General features: G+C 39.3%; 1 protein-coding gene across 6 annotated transcripts; it reads left to right on the top strand.

Moving 5' to 3' along the window:
• The first annotated feature begins 256 nt into the window (after positions 1-256).
• wu:fc17b08 (uncharacterized) lies at positions 257-15,179 on the top strand. 6 transcript variants are annotated; one of them, XM_058384426.1, is made up of 7 exons: positions 257-395; positions 4,524-4,586; positions 7,088-7,167; positions 7,413-7,545; positions 7,953-8,261; positions 8,517-8,607; positions 9,516-15,179. In XM_058384426.1, the coding sequence occupies exons 1-7, from the start codon at positions 299-301 to the stop codon at positions 13,873-13,875; spliced, it is 5,133 nt and encodes a 1,710-aa protein (XP_058240409.1). In that variant the 5' UTR covers positions 257-298; the 3' UTR covers positions 13,876-15,179. The 6 variants fall into 6 exon arrangements, with proteins under 6 accessions (XP_058240409.1, XP_058240410.1, XP_058240413.1 ...); XM_058384430.1 differs by lacking the exon at positions 7,088-7,167 and having other exon boundaries at positions 266-391; XM_058384428.1 differs by lacking the exon at positions 7,088-7,167 and having other exon boundaries at positions 320-395.
• Positions 15,180-16,109: the final 930 nt, after the last annotated feature.

The raw sequence follows: 16,109 nt of genomic DNA on the forward strand, positions 1-16,109 counted from the left end.
AGTCTATTTTAACACCTCAGTGCTTTTTTTGTGCAGCATTGATGCTGTATCTGTAGACAGCAGTTCCATATAAAGTCTCTTAAAACAAGGAGCCTGGAAAAGCTGTAAGAAAGACATCAGATCTGTTTTGAGCATCAAATTAATTTTTTTTTTTTTTTTATTCACATCCAGCCCAAGTGATGAGAAGGCTTGGAGAGCATCTCTGCTCAGTGCCACTGCGGCGCGTGCGTAGAGAGCGAGCCCCAATGACGTGTACACTGGGCATGCGCGGTGCCGGCGGACTCGCGCAAGATAGAAAATGGCGAGTTCGTGCAAGCGACGAATTTGCACCAACGAGAAGCGCGGATTTCGTCAGGATCTGGATTCGTGGCGGTCTAAATTCATTGCCTGTGTGGGTAAGACAGACGGGGTATATCTGACGACGCATTTCGCTGCTTTATGCCCGTGCATGGTGGGGTTAAAACTGGCTGCAGGAATGTTGATCATGCTAACGCTGCTAAAAAAGAAACCGTCAACAACACTAGTGTTTGTAATGGGACTTTCTTTTTTAAAGATATTTTTGGACTTCTCTTCCTCACAAACTCTTTCTCTCACGGTCATGCATGTGAGGACAGCTAGCTGGGACGTCGAGGCTGTTTTACTGTGACGCCTAATAATCTGGTGTTATTTCTAGTTTCAGGGATTTTAATTGTGAAGTGAAGTTCCTGTGTAGGAAGCTAGTTAGCTGGTTAGCTAATCACCCACACAGTGAGAAAGAGAAAGAGAAAGTCGTGTGGATCTGATGTGTTAAGCTGCACGTCTGTGTGAAATGTAGAGTAAGGTTAATAACTACTGGGTTTTTTTGGGGGAAGGGACCTGTCCTGCCCTTTAAACACACACACACACACACACACACACACACACACACACACACACACACACTGAGACTACAGTGTAGCTTTGCAGATCTGTTTGAAATGGAAAGCAGTCTCTCTTTCTATAAAGGAAAAACAGGGCATTGAAGTCTGAGTCTTCCTACTAGTCCTGCTTTCTCACATTACACAGTGATTTTATTTTTTATTTCAGTTTGCTTTGTCCAGTCCAAAATATGGCCATTATATGCGAAAGCTGAGGCCAATAGATTTATAGGCTTAAGTAATGGCTAGTGAAAAGGCCAGCTTTTAGAGAGACTCGTTTTGGCTCGTATCTGGGATGGACTCTTGGAGGAAAAGGCATGTTGATTCCTTCTGAAATGCTGGGATTAGTTTATACTGCCTCAGAAAGACACCATCCATAATGGCTTATTGCAAAAAAAAAAAAACAATTTTGCTGATAAATCTGCCATCTCTCAGCTCCTGTCCATTTATTTTCCTACTAAGCTTCCTTACTACCAAGATTCCCGACTCAAGAGGTCATTGGATATTATTCTGGACAATGGCATTGCATGCAAACACCGGTATCCTAGCGTATGTAAGAGAAACATGCGTTTGGAAACGAGGATCAGTGAGCCGAAACACAATACACATTCATTCTTTCACACACACCTCCACACCTCACACACACTTAGCTGTGGTGAATTTATCACTGTCCAAGAACGAGGCTATTGGTTTATTGGGCTTTTCAAGAATTTCTGATATTTATATTTACTTCTGGTCATGTGGGATAGATATAAATATATTCTTTTTTGTGATGTACTTATTGATGAGTATAAAAGTGACTTCTTTCCTGCTGTCTTAGCATCGTCGTGCCTGAATGTCAGGAAAAACTGCTTCAGGATAGAATTTCTAACATTTTAACTCTAGTCTTTTATGCACTAATAGTGCGTACACACCGATTTTCTTTTTTTAATGGCGAAAGAAATGTAGCAGACAAGCATTGTTTTTAAAATCCTGCTAACTGCTTAAGCATCTCAGAGACCAGAAATGGTTTTGATATCAACATTTACATCAACAGATACAAAAATAAGTCTGGGAAGAAATAAGTCATTTTGGGGGGACGCCTTCTATGAATATATCGTCCCTAGAAGGCTAGGGGAAAACACAAATGCTTCAGAAACCTTTACAACCCTGAAGAAACCCTTTTTCTTACATTCTAATGCACAGCTTAACAGATCACACAAGCACTGTCATTGGTTAGGTTTCGGTTAGTGTACTTTTATAACGTTAAATGTTTCAATTGAAAACTTAATCATGTATTCAGACAGTGGTTATTTTTGCTGTATTGCAAATGTCTGGAAACCGCATTCATACGGTACTCTTATCTTATTGTCGTCATTACCAGGTTTTCTGCATTGTGAATCGATTCACGGTCACATTTCATACCGCAGTAGTAACCGGACATTTCTGCATTTTAAGGTAAATGTTGGTTAGGAGAACTGGTGTCAGTCCACCCCACTTTCAGGGACGATGTTTGAACATATCCGGAGCAAGACTGCAGGATTTGCTGCTTTTTTTTCTTTTTTTTTTATTGCTCGATTGATGACCCAGGCACTTCCTGAAATGACCCTTGAATGCTGAAGGAGAATATTTCTTTTGTAGTTGCATAACAGACTGGGAATAGTTTGGCTTAATTGCAGTCAGCTTTTTATTCTGTTCTGCTCATATCAAAATTCAGATTTCTTTCCCATTTTCATGTGTTTTAGTCAGGATCAGAGTCGGACCAGATGGTTATGTTTTATCAGAGTCTCTGAACCAGAAAGTGCACAGCTACTGTTATAAGGATTGTCTATTTATTGCTCTCTCTTAAATACGGAAGACATTATTAGAGGTGATTTTTTTTTTTTTTTTTTAGTAAAAACATATTTTTATTTATTAAGTATATATTTTTTTTATAACCGTTAGCTATGTTAACATTTTTTTTAAATACACTCCCATGTGTGATTGTTTTCATTTTAGCAATGCATTTTGATGGTAGGTGAACCTTATTTGTTTGATAAGGCCAAAGGTTTCTGTTATTCTTTTTCTCCTTTAAGGGTATGATTGCTGGTAGAGAGAAATATTCATCAACAGGGAAATTGCACGAAAAGTATTGTGAATGGTCATCCAGCCACAAGAAAACATATTTTTTTTGCCATCAAGGTGTGTGTGTCGGGTCTCGACACGATGTACATTCACACCAAGGATAAAGGTTTGAGCGTGATAACATACAGTGGTCGTCATTACCCTCATATTTCTGTCAGTGTTTTGCAAGAGTTACATACACAAACATCCTGTCTCTCAGCACATGTTAACTTGTGGTTTCACGTTCTATGCAATGTAGTGAAGCTGCAGAAGTCGTCACAGTTTGGTGATCTGTAATGTAACTCTTACTGAACTATACACAGGGCTGTACATGGAAATGCAATGGAGTTCAAATCAGGGTTTTTAACTGGTACAAGCAGACTGAAGTGTTTTTGTTTGCGTGTGTGTGTGTGCGCGCAAATGTAATAAATTATTGTGCATATTTTCTCTTGGATGGAAACACCTCAATTAGATATAAATATCATGTATTTTTCCCTCAGCTGGATCACCATCCACTATTTAATCACAATAATTTTTTGTTTGTATTTTAAGGCTAATTTGCAACAGAGCAATTCCCAGATGATGAACATTTATCTCTGAAAGCAATCATACCTTTAAAGGAGAAAAGAATAACAGACACCTTTGGCCTTTTCATACAAAAAAGGTGCGCTTCACAACAAAATGCATTTCTAAAAATGAAAACTTGCATGAAAAAACGAAATATTACACATGGGAGTGTATTTAAAAAATGTTAAGATAGCTAACAATAGTTGTAAAAATATGTAATTAATGAATAAAAATATCTTCAGTGTTTAAAGGAGCAATAAATGGAAAAATACTGAATAATGAATCAGTGATTTTATTATTTTCTGCTAAGCTTTATCTTTCTTCATAATGTGTCTAATGAGAAGGTAAAATGAAAACATGCTTGTAATATTTATCATGGCTTATTTGCATAAAGTCCACAGCTCTTGCTCGTCACTGTTGAATGAATGTCCGCCCGTCGCTGTGTTGCACGTCAGTGTGAACATGCATTCAAGACTCGCTTACTTAACATCAGCTCTGTTTCTGTTTACACCCATCTGCTCCCCATGATTTTGGAGCCCTCTTTGGGGTGGTAGTGTTTCCTCTATCTGTCATTCTTTCATATGCGTATACCATTGCTGTGAACATAAAACTCAGCTGTTCCGTATAAAACCATTGACGAATCTTAAGACAGCACGGAGGTGTTGGAGTGTAAGCCGAGGAACCTCCTGCTCATGGTATGTCGTTGGATTGGTAAATGGAGTCTTCAGGCTAAAAGATCCTCAACAACCAAGAATGACTGGTTTAACTAGTGCATTTTGCCCAGGATTCCTTTAGTTTTCTTGATTGCTTTTATGTCGGTGTTGTGCTTTCCATCTGCTCGATTTTGATGCTCACTGTTTGCAAAGTTTCTAAAACAATGAGCCTAGGTAGGGAAAGCAAATAGCATTGAGTTGTTCTGAGGCAAATACACACTAATGACATGTTTCATTTGCTCTTTTTCTCGCTCTCTCTGCACAGGGGTTGAGAAGATTGTGGAGTTACTTGAGTCAAGAATTTTAGAAGACCTAACTCGTCTCAAAGGTAATTAAGCCTCTATAGCATTGACTTCATTGAAGTAATGGCTGTGCTCAGACGTGTAATTGGTTAGTGGTTTATTTTTGTTTGTTTGCTTTATTATTAAAGAAGCGTTGTGTATTAAACTGCATCTCCCTGGTGGTGTGCACTTCTCCTGTATTGTAGTTGGCCTACAGATTTGTTCCTGTTTAATATTTGGCAGTATATGGGAGTTTCTCTGTGCTCTAAGTTTATTTTTTTTTATTCCTCAGGCTCATGTTTCATTTCTGTTTTTGCTTCCCACTCTGTTCATGTGGTTACCTGAGCAAAGATTACACTTGATTTGTATGGCATAAGCTTTTAGCAACTGAGCTGAAACAGACTCATTTTCAATGTGTGTATATATAAATATTTTTGGTTTGTTATAAGCTAATACTTTAACTTACAATGTGATGTTGAGTTGCTGTTAGCACCTGGGCATCCCTGCTACTGATTAAATGTGATCACGGTTACATCCCTGACAAAGTAGTGGATATTAATACCGTGTCAGACCTGAGCCATAGGTTTCCATGAGTTTTTTTCATATTTAAATTGAACTACCTTAAGACCGGTCATGAAGTTATTGAGCGCTCTACATCTGGACACACCTTTCTATGGAGTTCAGTTCCAACTGGTCTAGTTATTTACGGTCGCAATCTAGTTTGCAGTAAGTATGTTTAAAGGAGAAGTTCACTTCCAGAACAAAAATCTAGAAAAATTTGCTTACCCCCTCGTCATCCAAGATGTCCATGTCTTTCTTTCTTCAGTCGTAAAGAAATGATATTTTTTGAGGATTTTTTCAGGATTTTTTTCTCCATATAGTGGACTTCAGTGGTGCCCGCGAGTTTGACCTTCCAAAATGCAGTGTAAACAATCCCAGCCCAGGAAGAAGGCTCTTATCTAGCCAAGCCATCGGCCATTTTCTAAGCAAAATAAAAAATCGTATACTTTTTAGCCACAAAAGCTCGTCTAGCGCTAGCTCTGGGATGCACGTCTGTGACACTACGTACAACATAATCACGTCAAAAGGTCACGCGTGACATAGCCAGAACTACAGACCCAGTGTTTACAAGGTGAACGTGCAAATACCAAGGAATTGCAAATAAGTCGAACGCTCCTTACTAACAACACTGTCGGACGATTCTGAAGTTGTAGGAGATTTTCGCCATACCCTACTTGACCTATCCACACTAGTAAACACCGGGTCGGTAGTTCTGCCTACGTCACGTGGAAGTTCAACAACAATTGAAGTCCACTGTATGGAAAAAAATCCTGAAATGTTTTCCTCAACAAACATCATTTCTTTACGACTGAAGAAATCTTGGATGACAAGGGGGTGAGGAAATATATTTATAAATTTTTGTTCTGGAAGTGAACTTCTCATTTAATAAATTTCGATATTTCATTTTGGTATAAAATTTCTAGATATTTCATGACATTATGTTGAATATCTGTTGTTGAATATCGTGCCAGTGTGAATAATGCATGCTGGGGTCCAGAGTTTGTTACGTAATTTGGCGCTGGAACGATCGAGAACATCCTGTTCAGAATCTGCACTTGTCATTTTGTCTAACACTTTCTACCTGATCCAGATTTATTTCTGTGGAGTCCGCACAATGACAAAAGTTCTAAGCAGTTTATCTAATGTGTTAAAATATACCTAAATACAGCTCTCTTTTTTTTTTTCCATTTTAAACACAATTTTATATTATTCTTTGAACATTTACTTTATCTGCATCTTTCATTGCCTGTTGTATCTGTTCCAGCATGTGTAGTCATTATGCTCTATTATTTTATTAATAATTTGTGGAGCGTTTTCTAATCTCCTTTCCACTTGTATGATATTGAGAGGGGTGTGTCTTATTTACCCAGACAGTATTTGTTGCATCATTATCAGTTTGCACAACAAGTGCTTGACTCTCATAGATTAGGAGTAATGCCATCATACCAAAGCCATATTAAATATGGTCAGTGTGACCGTAAATGGTATTTTATTTATGGATTACAATTTTAACAGCCAAAAACCCCACTGAAACAGAACACATTTATAATAAGTAGACTAACTTACAAGAAGTGAGGACTTGGTTGTTTGTAGTGTTATGGTTTCTGTACTGTTGAATGAGAGATTGTATTGTGATGGCTGCATGTTACTGTGGTTACTCGAACCTTGACTGTTCACAGCCCTACAAGGCCATTAGCTGATAGATGAACTTGGTTTCAGGCTTTGTGTGCTTTTTTTTTTTTTAGGCTTCTTGGATTATTGTTGGATTCACTTCAGGGTAAAGACTAAATAGTGAGAGCTGTGGATTTGGTTCTTGCTGGTTTTAGTTTTCAGAGCAGGACAACTTTGCCATAATGGAGAAAATAAGTGGATTGTTTGTACTTCTGTCAAACTTGGTTATTGCAGTAAGATCATAATTTGTATAAAACACAATTTCCATTCCTAGCATCTATAATTTTTTTTTTTACTTTTCCTTTTGGATCCACAGATTATAAGCCTGCAAGTGTGTCAAATTGGTCATTTGATGAAAAATGTCTTTTCTGCTGCTTAAGACGAGAGAAAGTGAAGGTAGTTTCTTTTTGTTTCTTTGTTCCTTCCTTTCATTATTAAGCTGTTCCGTTATTATGGCCAGCTGTTTTCAGTACAAACCGAATTCAGGGCTATGGCTGCTTTAGCCCCACCCATTAAAACACAAGTTCTTTTGTCTTGAAAGGCCCAAAGCTGTGGCTTATAACAAGATGAGATGGGAAATAATGGATCTGATCTGGTAAAAATGTAATATTGAACAGTTTTGTGTGCTTTTAATTCAACAGGATCATGTAATTGCACTCAATAACAAAATTGTGGAAAGTGGAGGCAAACCTTTACTTGGCAAGGATCATTGTAATATCAGCAGACTTGAGCGGCAAGTAGAAGAATTCCTCAATGCAGTCTTGCACAGGAAAGGTATACACACCTTAAACTCTTCATTGTTTACAAGATCTACTCACTGTCCACTTTAAGAGGGACCCCTGCCCATCTGCTCATTTATGCAGTTATCCTATCAGTCATGTGGCTTACCCAAACTGGTCCCTTTTCCAGTGTTTAGTTTTGGTGAGTCTGGACCTGCTATAGTCTCAGATTTCTGTTCTTGGCTAATAGGAGTGGAGCCCAGTGTCCTACTCAAGGTCTAATGTGTTGTGCAATCTGAGATGCTTTTCTGCTCACCACACTTCCCAAGCGGTCTTATGAATCACTGCTTGAGCACATATAAAGGTGTTTCCTAGTAAATTGGATGGTGAGTGTATAAATTGTTTCGTTCTTCTGTATTGAAACAACATAATGAACATGGCAAAATCTTATGTATTCCACAGAGTACACACCAAGGATCCCGGATCCTCACATCCCCGTGGTGGCTTGTGATACCATGCAACAAATGTTTGATCATTTAGTTGTGCATCATACCTCAAATAACAACTCTCAGGACTCACCTCTGCACAATGGCATGGACCAAAGCCCACTGAAAACTCATCCTAGCACATCACCCATCGCCGTTTCTACATCTACACCTATAGCTGCTGCCTCTACACAGAATCCTGTCCTCAGTAAGCTCCTCATGGAAGACCAAGATGCACCTCTGGACCTTTCAGTCAAGAAGGTCAGACCAGAAATCCATGAACAAGGTATGTTACCTCTGCTGTAGATGTCGGTAAACAGAGATGCTAACATCTGCTGTCTAGTCGTAGCATTTATGGTTTTTGACCCGTAGTGGAAAAAAGGCCGTTTTGATACACGCTAACAAATATGTTTATGGTAGAATTCTGTTTTTGCTTGCTGATTTTTCTTATTTGAAATGCTGGCATCTCTGCAGTAAAAACAAATAATTAAGTCTTTGTGAACGTAATCTTCTCCCAGCATTGATCTGTGTGACTTTTCAGATTGTGTTCTGGATCTTTCAATCAAGAAGAATCGTAGTCCAGACAGCATGCTTCTCAGAAGCCCTGTGAATTCGACATCAGTTGTTAAACGGTTAGTACATAAACACTTTAGCTTTGCAGTGTTCTTAAGTGTCCTCCTTCCTCTTTATCGTCAATCAGGAGAGACTACAGGGGGTTAAAAGACATGATTCTTGTAAGCATGCTGATTTGCAGCTAGCGAATACTCTGGGTGTAATGATGTGCTGTTAAGCAAAAATGTGACTGTATGCATCATCGATATGTGAGATTCACATTCTGGGAATCAGGATACTATTTATTATGCATCTAATGCAACTGCACAGTGCAAACACAGAGATACAAATCTGTACAACATGTAGTTTTAAAACGTATAGCGAGCATGCTGGTCACATGATCACTTTCTTTCTTGGTGAGTCTGCATCATTTATATGAAATTCTAGGGTTTATGGTTACACAACCAAGATATAATTGTTAAAAAGAGCTTCTCTATAGCTTTTCAAATGACGCCAGCTCAACCCTGCTGTGATCCTATAGTGCCTGAGAATGTGGAATATGAGAATTTAAGTCTCTTTTATTGCACCATTTCTAGATAAAATGATTCCTGGTGCGATGAGCTCATTTATGTTTTAAGCTATTATTTTCCCTGGGACAAAGACATTGTATATTCAAGCAATTTTGGAAAAAATTATAAACGTATTTGTTTTAAAGATTTTGTGAACCTGTAGTACATTTTGTATTACAAGCTTCTGCTCATAGAAATTTTTGATTAATTTTTTATGCAGATAAAAACATTGTATGTATTTATTTATTTATTTTTTACCAAAACAATAAATATGGAATCTTTTATTTGCTAAGAGTTGTGTTTAACTAAAATTTTTTTTTTTCAAGTAGATCTGTAGCTCTATTTTATTTTGTAGCGCTAATTTTCTACCTATGTCTCTCTTTGTAGAAAAGTAAGTATTTTTTTTCCCCTTTCTACAGGCAAGCTTCAGGTTTTGCTAAAGCAAGAGATCTAAAGTCATCACCCACATTGGAACAGTTTATGGCTAAGCTGTGTTTGCATCACCAGAGGCAGATTGTCGACGCGTTTGGATTCTTGCAAAGTGAAATAAAAGCTATGAATTCCTCCAGTGAAGTGGAAGCCTCCACCCCAGAAGTCTCGGAAATACCAGTAAGCTCAGACTGTACAGAAGAAAGGGCAGATATTCAAGATACTGAAGAAACTTTGCCTGTAGCAAGAGACACGAATGGGGAAGAATCGCCAGTTTCCAGAAATGATGAAATTTCACCTGCAGAACAGCAACTGAGAGCTGAGGAGCCCTTGATTGCATCAATCAAGAATGGATCTTCCATAGATCTTTGTCAGGCAGATATTGGAGATGATGATGATGAATGTAGCAGTCCAAACATTCAGCCTAAATGTCCACCTTTACTGATTGTGAAAAACAACCTTGGAAATCTTGAAGCCAAAAAGTTGTCTGAGGTGGGCTCAATCATTCAAGAAACTAATGCTGGCACTTTAGAGCAGGGTCCCTGTGCTTCTGACATGCCTTCACACACAAATAGCGTTGATCTTGATACTGTTGTGCTGTCTGCATGTTCTACAAGTCCCGGACACTCCGAGCCTAATTGCCTTCCTTTACCTAGCAATGATACTCCTGTTAAACCCTGCTCAATTCAGAGGACCACAAATGTCATTTCACCCAATTCTTCAAGAACAGCCAAGAAAAGTAGCAGAGGCTCTCATCCCAGGCTTGGCTCAATAGGTAACACTGTAAATGATCCTGATTTTAAATATGACATTGTCTATGTAGGGAAATCAATTATTGAATGTAAGCTTCAAACTCCGAGCCATATGCCTACAAGGAGAAATGCTAGAAAAAGCACAAGAGGACATCTGAGTTTTGGGGATTGCTTGGAGATAAAAACAGTGCGAACGCTGGCACCCAAATCTGTTCAGAATGGTAGTGGGAATTATCCTGTTCCTATGCCTGAGATAACCACATCAATCACTCCAAAGCAGGCTCTTGCTAAACCTGATGGCTTACCTGCGATGACGGTACCTTTTACCGGGGATTGTATGGAAACAGTGATGAACAAAAACCTATCTGATCAGTCAGTAGTGTCAGAAGTCCCTGGAGATGTTGTTGAAATAACAAGTGAGGATTTCATTGTAGAACCTAGTCAAACAGGTCAAACTCAGCAAAAAGAACAAATTTCCTGTTTACTTTCAGATGAGCAATGTGATCCAGTAGTTGAGCAGGACTCTAATGTGGGTATATTTGACGTTTTAGACGTTAGTGAAAGAACTCCTAATTCTACCATGTTAACTGAAACATCTGAAAAAGTAGAAGTTGCAACAAAAGAAACTATAGATGCTCCTGAAACGAGTGTGATCTTGGGTGGGATAGAAACAGAGGTCCATGGTCAACATCTAGCCACAGAGTCATTGCTAAATACAGACACCTCAAGCATAGAAAATGATGCATCTGAGGCAGAAGGTTTGAGAGTAGGAACTGATTTAAAGTCCCCAGAACAGACTAAATGTTTAACAAAACAGGTACTGACATGTACAGATAACAGCACGATATTACAAGAGACTTGTGTAACTGAGGCAGTGGATTCCACCAATCCAGATAAACTGGAGTCGAAGATGTCTGAATTGGTGGTTAAGGAAATTACTACAAAAGACCAACTTGAAGAATGTAGGCAAGGTGCTTCAGAAAGTTTCTCTCCAAAGAAGGGTGTTGCTAAACAGGCCCTCCCTTCAGATAGGTGTTTGCGAAGTGGAGTCTCCAAAGCCATATCTGAACAAACATCTGTGTCTGACATGTCAGAACAGACAAAACTGGCCATCCATGAAAAAAATATTCCAGAGTCTAAACAGGCTTCTAAATTGAAGCACCCGGAGGAAAATGTGCCATGTCATGGAGGAAAGAATAATGTAGGAGTCACAGATTTTAATTCTGAGAAAGCACAACAATCCCCAGTGGTCAAGCAAGTGGACAGTATAGGTAACAAAGTGTGCACAAGACAGAAGCAAAAGCTAATGATGTTGAAGGAAATGGAGTCTGATAATGAACAGAATGTCCAAGAGCTCCCAAACCCAAGTGATGAGCTGAAAGGCCAAGGTTGTGTGGTGAACAATGTTCCTGAAAATGAGGTGAATACTCTTCCTCACAGTGGTGAATCTCCTGGAAAGAACAGCCCTGGAAAATCCATAAGGGTTTCTGAGAGAATGCCTCTTAGAAACAGGAGCAGTCCAAGTGAGCATTCTGTTAGCACTGCTCAATCCCCTTCACCTACCAAAAATCTTCCACACACCCCTGAACGAATGCCTTTGAGAAGCAGAAATGGCATTACTGTTGATCAGCCTGTGGATGGAGATTCTTGCAGTTCCCCCACTCCAGGCCATGTAGAGAAGAATGGACGAATGCCTTTGATAAACAGGAATAGTGGTTTTGCTGAGCAGACTGTTGGCAAAGATTCCTGCATTTCCCCAAATACAAGCAGTGTAGACAGTGTGGCACGCATGCCATTGAGAACCAGAAACTGTAGTGCAGTCAGCCGCCATATCAGTGAAGGGTCCTCTGTGATCAAGGATGCATCAGGTGCCATCAATGACCAATCTAATGGTGAGGACAGTGGTGTTACCAGTAAGAAATTGTCAAGCGCTGGACACATGCCTCTAAGACGTGGAAGTGGTCTGTTGGCAGAACAGTCATCCACCCTCAGTTCATCTGGTTCAGATGCTGGAACTGTCTCCGAGAGCCCTGGGCGCATGTCATTGAGAAGAAGCAATACTTTTAGTGCTGACAAGCAGGAATGTTTACAGACACCTCTCAAAAGGAAAAAGCTTTCTCCAGGACTTCCCAAAATGTCTAGAACATCTGTACTGTCCTTAGTCCATAAGGGAGAACCCAACAATAACCGTGCTAATGCAAAGACTAAACTTTTTAATGACCAATTGAAAGTCTCTTCTATCCCAAATTCATTTACTTCACTTAACCTCCCCACCACCAGTCCTTTAATTCCCAGTCCATGCAAGTTTTTGGAGGCTTTAAATGGGGAAGCAAACCAACAATTGATTTCAGATTTAAATAGTAAATTCGAAAAGATGCAAAAAGGGTGGGTTCAAATGGATAAAGAGGGCCAGCCTGCACCAAAACCCAAAAACAAGGCAGACAGACTAAAGGAAATATGGAAAAGCAAACGAAGAATTAGAAAACCAAGGTCATTAGAGCAGCAGAGATTCTCTCCTGTGCAAATGTTATTTATGAAACCCTTTGACCTTCCCAATATCTGTCGCTGGTTCTTGCAGTCAACAGAAACAAAATCTCTTGTTATTGTAAAGCAGGTGAACACAAGGCTTCCATCTGAAACACAGCTGGGTTTTCAGACCTTACCTTCCATGCCAGAGTCCTCCGATGGAATATTCCCAAGTCTGCAGGCTGAACGCTTAAAAAAGCACCTGAAAAAGTTTGCTATTGCGTCCCCTGTGAAGAGCAACCCCAAGAACAAAAGGCTAATTGCTAAAGCTTTAGCCCAGGGTATCTCTAAGGGCAAAGAAAAACGAGAACGCAGAACTGCGACTCGGATCTCCTCAAAGCCACAGAACTCTGCTGGCTTGATACAGCCGCAGCCCCTCGAGAACCACAGCAAGGTTGCTGCAAGTACAAAAAATCCAGCAAGTGCAAAAAATCCAGCAAGTGCAAAAAATCCAGCAAGTGCTAGAATTCTGAGGAAATATTCCAATATGCGTGAGAAAAGACAAGTCCAACAAAACTCTTTGAAGAAATTAAAGAGGTCGCTAGTCGAGGTAGACAATAGGCAATCCATGAGAAAGAAGATGGCTAAAGAAAGACTGTCCACAAGGAGAGGACAAAAATCAGCCATCGTCAAAAAAGTTAAAAGGTTGACTAAAAAAGCAAAAACGCGTGCTACAAAACAGAAAGTCCCAAAAGGTGGTGGTAGAGGGTTAAGATGTTTAACCACAAAGGGTAGAATCTCTTCGAAGAGGGTGCTTCCCAGATTGTTAAAATCTAATTCTGTTACCGCTCATAAATCCGTGAGTAGAAAAGAAATGCTGTTGAAAGCTGACAAGTCTCCACAACCAAAAACTGACCATAAGAAATCACCTCTTCATAAAGGTCCCGAAGGTTTAACGTCTCCGTCTCGGATGATGGATGTGAAGCCTCTGTTATCGGAAGACCAGGTTCTCACGAGGTCTCAAAGAAAGATGGAGGCCACTCTTGCACAAACGGGATCTCCAAAAGCCTCTACAAAGAGAGGCATGGAAAGCTCAGTCACACCAGCTAAGCGGACAAGGACATCGAAATGATGATGAAGGATAGAAATAAAGACTGCAGTTGCAGATGGGTGATGGCGTTTCCACGAGTGAGAAATGTTTCTGTTCTGGGAACGCGGCTTCTCCATCAAGAAGTATAGGAATGGCTTGACTTCCTCCCTTGTCTTTTGTGCAGACCCACTGTGCAGAAACCAAATGTACAATTTCTTTATTAGCATTAGCATTGGCACTAGCCTTTATTTCATTAGTGTTGTGCACTTGACGTTGCAAAGGTGCAGTATGTCCAAATTGGTCAGTCTGTCCATTCTAACAAAATGTCGTGTGCACCGGTTGATTAGAAACTGCTCGTTAATAATTGACCAACTCCAAACCTTCACCAGTTATAGCTGATCTTGATGATGTGCCTTATTAAGTAACAGACTGTTCCTTAAACCATGGAATCCTCCATGCTGCATGTGTCATTTTGTTTAAAGGTATCCTTATGCCTAAGCTATATCTATGAGCTCTGTTTCCTCCGGTCACCATGCTCACTTCTTTTTCTTCTTCTAAACATTTATCTTTCTATAGCCCCTATTTAGGTTAAGTTAATTTAAGGAGCATTAAACTTGAACGCTTGATCATTCTGTAATTTCCATTCTGTTACTGTGATGTTTTCTTCTTTGTCATAATTTCAGTTCTGTTACTTTTTTTTTTGCCTCAGATGTGTTTGCTCCGTTATCTCATTACTTGCTGCTGATCAGCTAAATTGAAACTGTAAAATTTTGATTTCGTTACCTTAGAGCTTAATATAACTAACTATAACTTATGAATAATCAGGTCAGTGGCTTGTCAGAATGGAAATGCTTTTTTGTTTGTTGAGTTATCCGGCTCTGCTGTCTCCTGAGAACACTTTAGCTAATATTTGGAATCTTCAATGCAGGTTTTTAATTTTGCTCTGCTGTTTCGAAGTGGCCAGAAGAGTCCATAGCAGGCTTTAGAAAATCATGTACCTTTTCATGGATTCTGTGTGTAGTAGATTCCCAAACTGCTGATTGAATTGAGAGAAGAACAGCTTCGGGTGCAAAAGTGTTCACTTTTGTGTTTCTCTGAATTTGAAGTCTATGCATGCAAGGTGATGTGCCTCAGAAGATCATCTGCAGATATTTCTTGAATGGTTGACTCTTTCGATAGAGATACTTTGACCAAATGTGACTAATTGAAGGCTAATGTCCAGACGGACATTTTGTTTTTCGAGTGCTGGAGTCTTGAGTTGGACTGAATGTCATCTGAATGAACATGTGAACCTTTTTAATTGTCTACAATGTAAACCTATTAAAAAAGAAATCATTGTGCTGCCATTAGCAAAATTATTTACTCTAATTATAGGATTAAACATAATTTTGTATTTTGGGGAGGTATTCGGTGGAGCTCAGTCTTTTTAATGTTTTACCACAGCACAATTGTTTTCTTTGTTGGTTTGTTTGTTCGACTTTGAGTAATATCTTGTAAATGCAAAGGTATACTGCTTTGGAGTTTTAATTGATATTTAATGTTACCCTGGGTATTATTGACCGTTTTGATTTACCCACCAAATACCAGACTTGAACATTTTACTTTACTATTGATATTTATAGTTTTTTTTTGGTTTTGTATATTTGAAAAGAGAGCACAGGTGTATTTGTGTAATGTTAAGTTCCTGCTAAAACTGGTATAAATTGTTTGAATTCAACTTGTTTCCTTGTTCGGTTTTACTCCCTCACTCACTCATTCTCAAGTATACTCATGTTCCTTGAATAAGGAAAGCATTTTGTTATTCGATCAGCCAATCATATTGCAGCAGCACATGGTGTAAAGTCCTACAGAGACTGCTGCTCCTGGGAATTTTGTGTATAAGAAGTTAGACAGAAATCTTCCTGTAAGTCTCTGCAGCTGGAAACCCCCTTGTTGGTATATGAGAGATCAGAGGAGAATGACCAGACAGAGTCGAGAGGACAGTTATTTAAAAAAGCACTCTAAAAACCATAGCAGAACACAAAACACATGAATGGATGAGCTACAACAGCAGAAAACCACAACTGTTCCCAAGATCATGAGCACAGACTAGGTGGGTGAAGAGTGGAAAAAGACGTGGTGATTTCTGAGATGCTTCTCTTTACGTTTCTAGATATTTGAGTTACTCTAATCTTCGTCTGTAACCCACGAACCTAATGTAATACTGAGAGGTGACGTGAATAACACTGATGATCTCCTCATCATGGCACCTGTTAGTGGGTGGGATATATTAGGCA

Source organism: Hemibagrus wyckioides, linkage group LG29, assembly GCF_019097595.1.
Source record: "Hemibagrus wyckioides isolate EC202008001 linkage group LG29, SWU_Hwy_1.0, whole genome shotgun sequence".
In the NCBI taxonomy this organism is placed as follows: Eukaryota; Metazoa; Chordata; class Actinopteri; order Siluriformes; family Bagridae; genus Hemibagrus; species Hemibagrus wyckioides.